The following is a 12076-nucleotide window of genomic DNA, read 5'->3' on the forward strand; positions in this document are numbered from 1 at the left end:
AGCCACCCTGGGGTAGGACGTGACACTGAGGCCCGAAGCCTCAGCCAGTTGTGGAGCAGAGCCCCCAGCAGGTCACCGACAAGGGGCTCAGAAGAGAGAAATCATAGGACTTCTGGGCAGGGCTCACTGAAGCAGGACACAGCCCATCCAGAATGACATCCAAAGCGACAAGTGTGTGTACGCAGGATCTCTCCAGGAGACAGGAGAAACTGGTAACAGCCCCTGTGAAGGGAACTGGGAGGCAGACCTACTTTTCATAGTAAACTGTGCAGTTTGCACTTTGTAGCAAATCATAAACTGGTTTAACAATCCATACAACAGTTACATTAAAAAAAAAAAAAGGTTTATTGAAGCCTCTGTTCAAAAATCTGCCAAAATAACTTCAAACCTGTTTTTGGTTTGGGGAGGGTGAGGGTAAGAGCAAAAGAGACATGGGCAGGAGAAAAAGTCATTTTAATTTTTATTAAATATACTCTCTTGGCACAAATCTTTAAAATATATAAACATTATATATAAACAAAGTGTCTTCATGGCATCAAAATGTAACTGCAAATCAGGACAGGCAACCAATGGAGAGCAGTGTGACTACTGGGGGGCCCCCTGCCCGGCTGTGTGCAGGGCTGGGGGGAGGGGCAGCGCTACACTGGCCCATTTGGCTGGGAGCCACCTCGGGGAGGCACGCCAGGGCCAGTCATCCTGAGGGACCCTCCCTGCTCCGGCCCAGCCTGCAGTTCAACAGGGGGCGCTGCTTAACCATCCATTTGGTCTCACCCGCCTGGGGTGGACTCCATCACTGCTGCTCTCGCCTGGATGCCCTCGAGTCCCCATCCCATCTCTCTGTGAAGGGCACCTCTGCCTCCCCTGAGCACTGGGCAAGGCTGGGAGGAGGTGGTTGAACGCTCACCCCACAGGACAGCCATCACAGGCTGCCCAGGCCCCTGGGAACAAAGATGGGGCTGGCTGGTGGAAAAGTGCAGGCAGCACAGAAAGAGCGGTCCTCACGCCCACAGGACTAAGGCATGAAAAACAGAAATGGGGCAGAATGAAGGGAGGAAATGAAAATCACAATTGGAAATTCGTGTGTGGCTACAAACACACCGTCTCGGACCCTTTCACACATCATAGCTGCTAAGCCAACTGTGAAAATGGACCCTCTGGTAGCCCTGGTCCTGGACCCAGACTGACCTGATCAAGGTTTATTGTGTCTAGACCCAGGGCCAGTCAAATTTAAAAACAAACCCCTCCAAAATCAAACTCTAAACATCATTAGGAACCAGGTGTCTCGGAGTCCCCAGCAGGCCCCAGGGGGCTCCTCTGTGAGACCAGCTCCTTGGGGCACTCTGACTCTTCGAGCTTCCTGCCCCCAGGCCAGGCGCTGTCTCAGCGGCTGTCACTTTGGGAGAATCGAGGCTGCCAGCTGCCTCTGTGTATTCCATTCACGGGAAGCCAGACAATGCCATTGGGCCTCAAACCGTCCCATGTCCCAGCCAAGTAACCGCTCAGGTGGGGAGCCAGGGATATGCCAGGTGCCATGAGCCTCCCTCAGGAGCCACTGTGCCTAAGGGCAGAGGGTCAGGGCCCAAGCCCTGGCCTCCATTAGTGCAGCCCGTGGGGTGCAGACAGGAAGTTCTGGGCCCAGAGCAGGCAACCCAGGCAGATGCCCCTAGCTTGGGGCTCAGACCTAAACCTATTGCGATTCCTCAAACCCTGTTGACTGGAGGAGGCGTGACCCTCCTGGGAACATTACAAACCAGGGTGGGGGGCGTGTGGGGGAACAGAGGGGAAGACCTAATCCTAGGTTGAGTCTGGGATAGGGATAACACTCTTGGGAGAAGGCTGTTCCCCAGTGGGAGGCTCTGGGGACAGAATCATGTCATCTGGGAAGTAATGGTGAAGACAGCAAAGGCGGGGTGGGCAGGACAGGGGAGGGAGAGGCTGCATTTGCAGCCATAGCTCAGCAGGAGGCTGGTCTCACTGGGGACAGGGCAGGAGGCCAGGCCTCTCCCCTACACCCTCTGGAGCTTCCCCCACCCCTGAGCAGAGACTCAGAACAGCAAGGGGCGGGCGAGGTCTGGCCCTGAGCCCAGTGGGGACCGGGTCACTAGAATCAGGAGCCTGTCCAAGGGCACAAAGGGCACCAGGAGGCAGTGCTGGCAACTCATGACTCAGGGCGTTTAGGGTAATACCTCCGGGGGCAGCCCCAGCCCTGCTGAGGCTGGAAGAGCAAAGCATGGGAGCCCTGGCCCCCCAGTCCCAACAATGCACTTCAAGGGCCACTGGCTTTTCCGTCAGACCTGTCCACACTGAGCCCAGGTCCCCCCAACCCCTGCCTGTTCCACAAGGTGCATCTGTGCGGCCCGGGATGGAACCCAGCGTATCCTCGCTCCCGGGGCTCAGAAACGAAGGGGTCAGCGGTCCACCGCCAACTGAAGCTTGAAAGCAGCCGACCCCACTGGCCCCTAGCTCTGCAGATGCCGCAGCAGGATCTGCATGAGGTCGAAGGTGGTGAAGCTGATGCCCACCGCGATGGGACCCTTGAGCCAGTTCATGCTCAGGCCCTTGTAGAGGCCGCGCACCACACCCTCCTCCCGCACAATGGTGTGCATGGTGCGCACGATGGAGGTGCGCTGGTGGCCTGTGACGCCGGCTGTCTGCATGCGCCGCCGCACCACATCCAGTGGGTAAGAAGCTGACTGCCCAATAAGGCCGGCGCAGGCCCCGAAGATCATGCGCTCAAAGGGGTAGGGCTGCTGGCGGCCGCTGTACTCTGCAGGGGGAGGGGCGGGAGGGGCGGTGAGGGTGGCAGGAGGGGGCACGCACCCAAAGGCGCACTGGCACCCACAGGTGCTGGCACCCACACGCACCCCTGCACCCCGCACTCACAGTGCGTTTCAAGACCCAACCAGCTTGCCTGGGTCCTCCCACCTGGGCCATGGCCTCACTACTCCCACACCTCCAGGTCACTTGTTTGTAATCAAATTTGAGAAGTAAAAGATTTTAAGACAGAAGAGCACAGAGAATTATATAACCAAGTCCTGAGACCCAGAACGAGCTCATACTCAGTCATTCTTGTTTTGGGTCTAGCAAAGAAGGAAAGCATTACTTGTGTCCATAACCCTCTCCACCACCTGGCCAGCCCTACGGGAGCCATCCAAACAGGCGCTGTGAGGACATGTGGGCAGGAAGGACGAAGGAGCAGCAACAGATCAACAGGGGTCCTTTAAAAATGTGTTGTAAATTTGAAACTAGGATTTAAAAACCAGGGAGACTACTTATTCCCTCAGCAGACGGGCAAAACATGAAGGGACCTGCCAGCACCACGAGGGGCATGACGTGGGTCAGGGGGAGGACCCCAGGGCAAGCGCAGCCCTTGGAAGAGGAGAGGGTGGAGAGGAAAACCAAAAACAGGGTCTCACACCCACACAGAGAGGAGCGCCTGGGATGTCAGCTGATCACCAGAAACCCGAAATAGCAGCCCAACCCCTAATAAGGAGGCCTCAATGCGGAGGGGGCTGGGGATCTGTTACAGGGAACCTCAGCTTTACGTGAAACATTTTAACAGAAAACATGTTGGAGCAAATAAGGCAGAATATTAATGCCTGATCATACCAAGCGACAGGTACAAAGCAGGGTTATGGTGTTTGTACTTTTCCAGTTTCTCAAAATTATCAAAAGAAACGGAGGACACTTCCTCTCCATGTAGGTTTTTCCCGGTTTGTGTTTGGGTGCACCAGTGGCTGCTAGCACTCTGAGTGACACTGGACTTCACAAGGCTGCTCTCAAAATGAGGCATTAAAGGTCTTGAGTCCAGCTTCCTCAGGGCTGGCTGGATACATCTTCTCCTGATCCAGCCCCTGGGCCCCCAGCCTGCCCCTCCCAGAGAAGCCTTAGTGCCCCTCACCCCCACCCGCCTCCACCCGCCTCCAGGTCTGTGTGACCAGGGAGGTGCTGCCCTGGCTCCCCGCCCCTCACCTCTGTGTAGGCTCTTGAGCGTCTCGTAGGTGAAGAAGCTCAGGCCGGCGTAGGGAATGACCCCCAGGACCGTGGGAACGAAGCCGTGGTATAGAGTCTTCAGCCCCTCTTCTCGGGAGATGCGGATGAAGACATGAAAGATGTTGCTGTACCTGCAAGACACTGAGACTCAACTGGGATTGAGACTCTCTAATTCTCGGCTCCTCCCACTTCAGGGGGGCCAGAAGTTGACAGAACCCCCTGGTAGAAGTTTTGCCACTGGAGGGGGCCGTGCGGCCTAAGGCCATACTCCACCTTCAACATCAGCATCACTCTGCTGTGCTCAGCCCTTGTCTTTTGGTCGGATGCATTTTTAACATGTCTGTGCCCAACTCAACATGAAGACTTTGGGTTTGATGGAAGCAGAAACTGACCCCCAAGCTAAGAGATCCAATTACTGTCTTTCTGGAACTGCTGTAGAGCTGTACACCTGGCCTGCCCCATGGTACCCGGCAAGGTCCGGGCGGCAGTCTCGGCACCGCTTCATCTGCTGTCGGATGTGGAGGCCTGGAGCCAAACCCCAGGGTTCTTGATGGAGACAGCCAACCTGGGAGCCCCACTAGACAGAGCTCCTGGTGCCAGTGTTAGTGTCACCGTGGTAGGGCTTACATTTCCTTTGGGGTCACGGCCATCCGTGCTCTGACCAGGTCCAGGGGGTACGTCAGTGAAGCGGCTGTGGTTCCAGCCAGTGCACCGGCGAGGAGGCGGGGCCAGGGAGGCAGGGCTCTGAAAGAGGTGGGGAGAAGGTGAGACCTGAGGCCGGTGCCCACAGGGTTGGGTGGGGAGGGATGGGAGAACAGGCGTGGCCCGGCTTCCTGGCTGCTGAGCTGCCGGGGGCGGGGTGGGCGGGGGTCTCAATGGACTTCATTTCTAAATTCCCCTGGCTGCCTTTCCTGTCCCTTCCGTGTACGAGTTAATGGATGACGTGCACCCTTCCCACCCGCTCTGGGGCAGTTGGGATCGCTGGCCCTCCTGGGACTTAGGTTCTGCGGGGAGACGCGGATACCAGAGAAGTTCCGACATGGTGACCATGCGGAAGACCGGAGACCAGGGAGATGCGGCAGAGCTGGGGGGTGGGGGGTGGCTCACTCTCCGCGGAAGCCGTAGTAACGGCCCAGGATGCGCTTGTACTCCTCGTGCGCGCTGAACTGGATGGCTGCGTAGGGCACCACGCGCACCATGGTGGCCGAGTTTCCGCGCCACAGGCTGAGGAAGCCTTCGTTGAGGTAGGTGAAGTAGATGAGCCGGAAGGCCTCCTGGGGGGAGAACAGGGGAGAGGGTCAAGGTCAACGCCCTCAGCCTCCACCTGCCTCTCCCGAGCATCGCCCATGCTAGCAGAGCGCAGAGCCCGGACCTCCCCTGCCCACCTCGCCTTAATCCCCTCCCCCGCATTCTCTGGGCCCAGCATGACAGCAACCCCCTCCGCCCCAGCCAATCCTCTGGCCTTGGGAATGGTAAAGTGAGCCTGGAACCACATTTGCAAAGTAGACTGACAGCCCTGCCCAGAGGACGTTGTTGGTGTTTGGTAGTCTAGCTTTTAAAACTACTTTCTTTTCCTTTACTAAGAAGATGACACCTGCTCTGTGCTTAAAAATAAATCAGATATGAAAACTGAGTTTAGACTGTCAAGTCCTCTTGCCACTGCCCCCAGGATAGGTGGGTCTCCTGTCAATTCCCAGGGTGGGCTGTGTCCAGGCAGAGCTCAGGGTGTGAGACAGGTGGCCGTGGCCCTGGTGCCTGGCAGGAGAGGCCTGGTCACCCAGCAGCAGCCCTGGAGCTGGCCCGGGCCTAGGGGGAACCAATGGGAAAAAGCACCTTAAAAAGCATTTCCCCAACCCCCACCACTTTCCTTCTCTGCCTGCGCCAGCCCAGCAGGGCGGAAGGTGAAGGCCCCAGAGCCGGGGTCCATGACCTAGCGGCTCACCTTGGCAGAAAATCTTTTTGAGGACACTGGAAAAAAACCAAAAACACAACAGAGTGTGAGATATAAGGATGGGACACCCCAGGCTGCTTGACCCCCACCGCAGGGTTCTGGTCTGAGCATGGGGAGTGAGAGCAACCCCTGGGGATGCCCCCCACCCCCACAAGGGCTGAGGTGGGGGCAACCTTGCAAAGTCACCCTCCTCCCAGGAACCTTCTCCCCTCTTCACGGCCAGGCCCCTCTGCACACCAACTTCTCCCCAGGAAGGGGAGTCCAGCTGCCACCTGACCCTCCAGGATAGTGAGGTTCTCTGCAGGAGCTGCAAGGATGCATCTCTTGGGGGTGGACATCCAGCAGCCCCCAACCTGACTGGACTCCAATTCTACCAAACCCCTCTGGGGGAGGTGTCCCAGCCATTAACCACGCCGGGGTCAGCCGAGGGCCTCTGGCTCCCTCAGAACATCTGGGGTCTGCCCCGTCTTCTCCAAGGCTTGGGACAGGTTGCCCTAATCCCCATATCCTACCGTCTATGGCTGCCTGGCTTACGGCCCCCACTCCATGGTGAGCTCTGTCACCAGGGGCTGGAGCCACAATGGCCACAAGGACCCAGAAACACAAGCCATGAGGGGTCTCTGTCTTGCAATGCCCCCATCTCACTCCCCCAGTGTCTGCCATATTCCCAGGACACCCCTGTACTCCCATCTGCGTGGACATGTGCACACCTCCTGTCTTCGAAGTTAAACACAGCTCCCTGAGGGGTGCTACACTGAGCGGTTGTTCCAGTAACAAAACAGCCGATGGAGGGCGTGCGTGCTCAGCTGCACGCCGGCCCTTTCCCATGGCAGCTTACTCCTCTGTGGGGACAGCAATGTTTCTGTTTTACGGTGAGGAAACAGGCCCAGAGAGGCTAGGGGACCAGCTTGAGGAAGTGGGGAGGGACTGGCTCGAGCCTGCAGTTCTCTCCTCCCAAACAGCTGAGGGGGCAAGGGTCCCAGGTTGTGACTGTCCTTCTGCCTGACGCTGTGCAGGCACTGGTCACCATCTGTGGGACAAAAAGGCCTCATCTTCAGGGGACCCTGTGCTTGCTTAACCCTAAGGAAGGAGGGAGATGGTTTCGTGAACTCTGACCCCCCAAAAGATACGTCCATGTCCTCATCCCCAGCACCCATGAACGTGACCTTAAGTGGAAACAGGGTCTTTGCAGATGTAATTAAATTAAACTGAGGTCATACTAGAGTAGGGTGGGCCCTAATCTAATGACAGTGTGCTTATAAGAAGAGGAGAGGGTCCAGACACAGAGGGTAAGGCAGAGGTTGGAGGGATGCGGCCATAAGCCAAGGATGCCTGGAGCCACCAGAAGCTGGAAGAGGTGAGGAAGGATACTTTCTCAGGGCCCCAGAAGGAATCAACCCTAGAGACACCTTGAATTTGGAATTCTGGCCTCCAGAAAGTGAGAGAATAAATTCCTATTGCTCTAAGCTGCCTGATTTGTGGTACATTGTGACTCCAGTCCTAAACATTAATAGACTTTCTAAGTTGATTTTTGTTTTTTAAAAAACACCTTTATTGTGGTATAATTCCTGTACAGTAAACCACACATATTTCAGATTTATCTAAGTGGATTCTAAAGAGGCATCTTAAAAACCAATTTGCAGTGCAGTTTGGGGGCCCATGGAGGAGGGTGACTGCCTGGTAGCTTCTCTATTGCATGGCATAGATGACAGGCAGCATTTACCTTGGAAAATGATTTTGGTTCGGTCCAGAGGAGCTACTGCTGTTTTGGCAAGAGCTCCAGCCAGGGCCCCGGACAAGAGGGAGCGGAGAACTTGCCTGTGATCACTCTGCAAGAAAACACACGGACATGCGGTCTGTTGTTGGAGAGGGAGCAGAGGTGTCTGCTCTGCTGAGGACAATTTCCAGGAGGAACATTTTCCTTCTCCCCCTGGTCCAGGGTTGCCAGATACATTGTGGCTGGAGTGACACAGCTCTGCTGGGCCCTGGGCATGCTGGGGCACAGGGTGAGCTGTGGTGGGTCCAGTGGCCACGGAGCCTGGTGTGCCACAGGGAAAGCCTCCTGAGCCACAGGGACCATCCACACAAGAGGTAATGCACTGGCTGGGCTGCTCTGTGAGGTTCCAAGTCCTCAGAGACAGCCTAAAATGGGACCGACTACAAACGCAAGAGTCACCCCTGGCCTGTCCCACTTGGAAGCTTTGATTCCACCCACTGCCTGTCTGTGAGGGACTCTCACGCTGCAGCGTTTCAGGGCAAAGGATCCTTGTGGTCAGGGGGTTGGGCAGGGGGTATCAGGCAAGCAGATCCTGACTCTGTTCAGCGTGTCCTCTTTCCACAGTTTTCTATCAAGACTTCTAGGGTGGATGTCTGTGGCTCTTCATCCAACCAAGGCGAGGGTGATGGTGACAGTGACGTGGCTGACTGGCACTGTGTGAATCTGCGGCCAGCCTCAGAGCCAGTGCCTTCCCAGGTCTTCCTGAGGCTCCTTGAGCCCTGGCTCAAACAGCCCTTCTTCCTTTGAGGCCCATGGAGCCCTGAGTCGTTGCACAGGAAGCCACTGGCTCATCCAGTTGGTGTCTCCATTCCACTGCTGACTCAGCCACAGAACCTGTCCCCACCTGTCCTCACTCGGCAGCGAGCAGGGGTGGTGAGGAGCAGAGAGCTCAGTGATCCCAGGAATCTGCGAAGTCCATGAGGACCAGGTGCCCTCAGGGCCTGGGGACACACAGTGAGGGGCAGGGGTATGTACGAGCCCCCCTCCCCCCGCCACCAGGCTGCCAGTCCACAGGGGAAGCCAGACATGAACTAATTCTTCAGACAAATGCGTGCAGTCACCGGTCTCGGAGGGGCTATGAGGAGGGGGCTCAGGGTTCCGGGAGAATGCAGGGTAGTGGGTAAGGGGCTGAGGTTGAAGGATGAGGTGCAGCTAACTGCGGTGTGTGTGTGAGAGACGGGGAGGAATGGAACACTCAGAGGCAGTGGTGAGAAGGGGTAGGGGGCCCTGGGGGACCACAAAGTGGGCAGGGTGGCTGACAGGGAAAAGAGATGAAATCTGGTTGGGGCTGGACCCCACAGAGCATGGGGGGCCGGGCAAGGAGGCTGGTCTTTGCCTAAAGAGAAATGGAGAAGTGTGAAGGGGAACAGGCTGTTTTAACTGTAACCAGAGAAAAGGCAGCTCCAGCAAAGCCCAGGATGGAGGCAGCAGAGGCTGGGACCAGGGCGGCTGAGAGCGGGGAGGGATGAGGAGGTTTGGGTGGGTACAGCTGGCAACGCCGGCGTCCAGACTGGGCCTCCACGTTTGCTCAGCTCAGCAGGAGGCTCAGGGGGAAGGGCTGGGTCTGTCCACAATCCTGGCCTGAGTCTGGGCTCTGTCCTGACTAACCACAGTGACGGGATGGCCCCTCTGGTCTCCTGTTCCTCATCTTTGATACAGTGAGGTGCTGTCTCCTGGCCCAGGTCCCAGATTTTATCCCAAGTGTCCCAGATGCTCGCAGTGGCCATGTGCCCCACAACCTGGCCCTTTTCCCTTAATGCCCCCGGTGTCCCCTCCACCAGCCCAGCCCACCTGTCCCTATAAACAACAAACAACTTCCCACAGCTTCTGAGGTTGAGCTTCACCATGGGGGTCCATCTTCTTGCTTCACACAGGCCTGTTATTGGGGACCCCTGCCTTTTCTGGGTCACACAGGAAGGTTCTGGGTGTCTGGTCCCTTTGGCTTTGAGGGGTGTGGACATCAGATGCCAGAAGGCTCGGTGGTGTTCCTGGCACCAGCTCCGAGGCCCAACCGGCCCTCTGCCTTAATCTCCTGTCTGTGAATCAGTGTGGTGACTGCTCACCTCGAGCCACTGTGAGCAGAGGATTCCCTCTGTGCACCCCGTGGGCACTAGAAGGAGGGCCAATGTGTCCCTTCCATCTCCTTCACCAGGTTACTTCCTGTGCAGTCTGGGTTCTTACAATCACAGGCCAGCTCTGCACATCGGGAACACACATGTCCTTAAACCCAAACTCTGGATGTGGAGCTCCGGGGACCCACTGTAAGCCCACAACACACGCTCAGTGGAGGAGGCCACCACTGCCGCCTCTGGATGCCCTTCCAGGGATTTGTAAACGACCACAGCCCCGCTTATTCTTTAACGAGCTTGGCATCGGCATCACCAAACAGTCAGTGTCTCTATATCCATCATATGAAGAGATCCTGCAGGTGAAGAATGAGGCAGGCAGTCCGATGGAGAGGAAACGGATGATCCACAAACCAGATCCATGTGAACACCACAAGAAGATGCCCGGCTCCTTAACCAAAGAAATGGGACTTGGCACAGTGAGCTCCCTGCACTGGGCTGGCCAAGTAGACCAAGATTGATGTGGGTCATGCCAGCCAGCACGGGGGAAAACCAGTGCTGTGTGCGTCCCAGCACATGCCCAGCATGGGGGCCCTTGCTGGGCACATCTGCTTGGTGAGATCCACATCCAGCGGCCGATGGAGGGAAGGCTACGTCTCCCTTATACTCTGCTGGGAAGTTCACTAAACTGTGAGGGATGGAGGTGACCATTCTGGAGCTCGCCCCCCACCGCCCAGTGTGGTGATGGTGGACCCAGACACTGGCCCTGAGAATCAGTTCTGCCCACCTGGCACTCCACAGGGTGACGTGGAATTCGGGGATGATGCTGCTTTGGCCTTTGAGCCCACGGACTTTGAACACTGCTTGCAGGCACCTGAGCCAGCCTGGCAGTGAAAGTGGGTTTCTCTGTGGGGCTAGGTCAGCCTGTGTTCGAGGTTCAGCTGGGAGAACGTCTAACAGCTTCTCTGGTGCACAAGGACAGGGCTGATCCAATTTCTTTATGAGGGAATAAACCTTTTCTTCTTCAACTGAAGGGCATAATCGCAGATGAACCTCAGAGCTAAGAGCAAACTCCTCACCGCAGCCCCCTCCCCCGAGGCCCACCCCACCTCTGGCTAATTCTTTTGTGTTGGCAAACCTGAGACAGAAAAGGGGCACAAGGATACCTTTGACATCCCAGCCAAATGTGGGTGAGGTTTTGGCTTTTTGGCCAGGTGGTGGGCCACCCGGATCCACAGCACAAATGGGGCTATAAAAATGGAATCAAAAGCAGCCTGTGTCATCCCCCACAGCCTCGCCCTCAGTGTGTGTAGGGGGATCTGTAATATGGTGCGAGCACAGAAGAGGGACGTGGTGAGAACGCCCATGGGGAGGCTGGGGTACTTGCCTTTGAAGAGACAGATGAGGGCAGGACGGACTCAGCATCCTCACGCAAACGCACCACGCCTTCCTTCACACCATTACCCATTCCAGGCCTGCTCAGGACGGTGGGGACTCGGTCCTGGGGAGCAAGAGGGAGCAAAGTAAAAAGGTGGCCTCCCCCACCGGCCTGGGGCCTGTGACTCATCCTCAAATCCCGTGATGCCAGCAACGCGCCAACCAGTGGCACACTCCTCCTAACCTGGCTTCTGTCTCCCTGCAGGAGAAAGACATCCAAGCCTGCATCCTGATGCCAGTCCCCTGTGCTGATCACGCTGATAGCTTAATTGTTTACAAAAGCTTTTCTCATTGGCTCTTTGATTCTCACACACAGGCCTCTGTGTCGTCTGTTTTTTTCACCTAGTACCAACCGTCTAAATTGGCTCAGACAGGTTAAGCAGCCAGCAAGGTCACAGTAGGAGGCAGGGCTGTGGGGTGTGGAGGGGCCCCACCTGCCTGGAGCCCAATGCCTTCTGGGCTTATGCCATCTTAGATCTGAGATTTTGTCCACAGAAATACTTTAAGAAAATTAATCTTTTTCCTACTGTGTGGCTGCTTGCTCTTTGCAGCCAAGCTTACAGTAAAGGGTCCTAATACTTGAGGATTCCTCCCTGGAAACCCACACGGAACCTCCCAGAAGAAGCACAGGTAAAGCTCAGCCAACTGCACGGAGGGGACCAGAAGGAAAAAAGGGTGAAGGCCTGGTGTCATTGAGATGCCGCTGGGCACCAGTATGCTTGGAGGTCTCCGTTTCCATGCTTTAAAATTACCCAATGACTGTTTCCTACCTAAAATGGGCTCTAAAATCAATGACAAGTAATCTGATAAGAGACAAAAAAAGAGACACAAATGGGAAGGCCTTGTGAAGAC

General features: G+C 56.3%; 1 protein-coding gene across 3 annotated transcripts in view; it reads right to left on the minus strand.

Moving 5' to 3' along the window:
- SLC25A42 (solute carrier family 25 member 42) overlaps positions 1-12076 on the minus strand; it is a 35250-nt gene that overhangs the window by 4482 nt on the left and 18692 nt on the right. Inside the window, exons 2-8 of one of the 3 annotated variants that reach the window (XM_074350365.1) lie at positions 11175-11288; positions 7668-7773; positions 5936-5961; positions 5101-5267; positions 4621-4737; positions 3973-4124; positions 444-2767 (exon numbers count right to left, since the gene is read on the minus strand). In XM_074350365.1, coding sequence (XP_074206466.1) covers positions 2460-2767; positions 3973-4124; positions 4621-4737; positions 5101-5267; positions 5936-5961; positions 7668-7773; positions 11175-11255 — 957 coding nt within the window. In that variant the 5' untranslated portion in view covers positions 11256-11288 and the 3' untranslated portion in view covers positions 444-2459. Of the gene's footprint in view, positions 1-443; positions 2768-3972; positions 4125-4620; positions 4738-5100; positions 5268-5858; positions 5962-7667; positions 7779-11174; positions 11289-12076 lie in introns of those variants that run through there. The other 2 variants (XM_074350366.1, XM_074350367.1) reach the window with 2 other exon arrangements.

The sequence above is a fragment of the Camelus bactrianus genome, chromosome 22, assembly GCF_048773025.1.
Source record: "Camelus bactrianus isolate YW-2024 breed Bactrian camel chromosome 22, ASM4877302v1, whole genome shotgun sequence".
Taxonomy (NCBI): Eukaryota; Metazoa; Chordata; class Mammalia; order Artiodactyla; family Camelidae; genus Camelus; species Camelus bactrianus.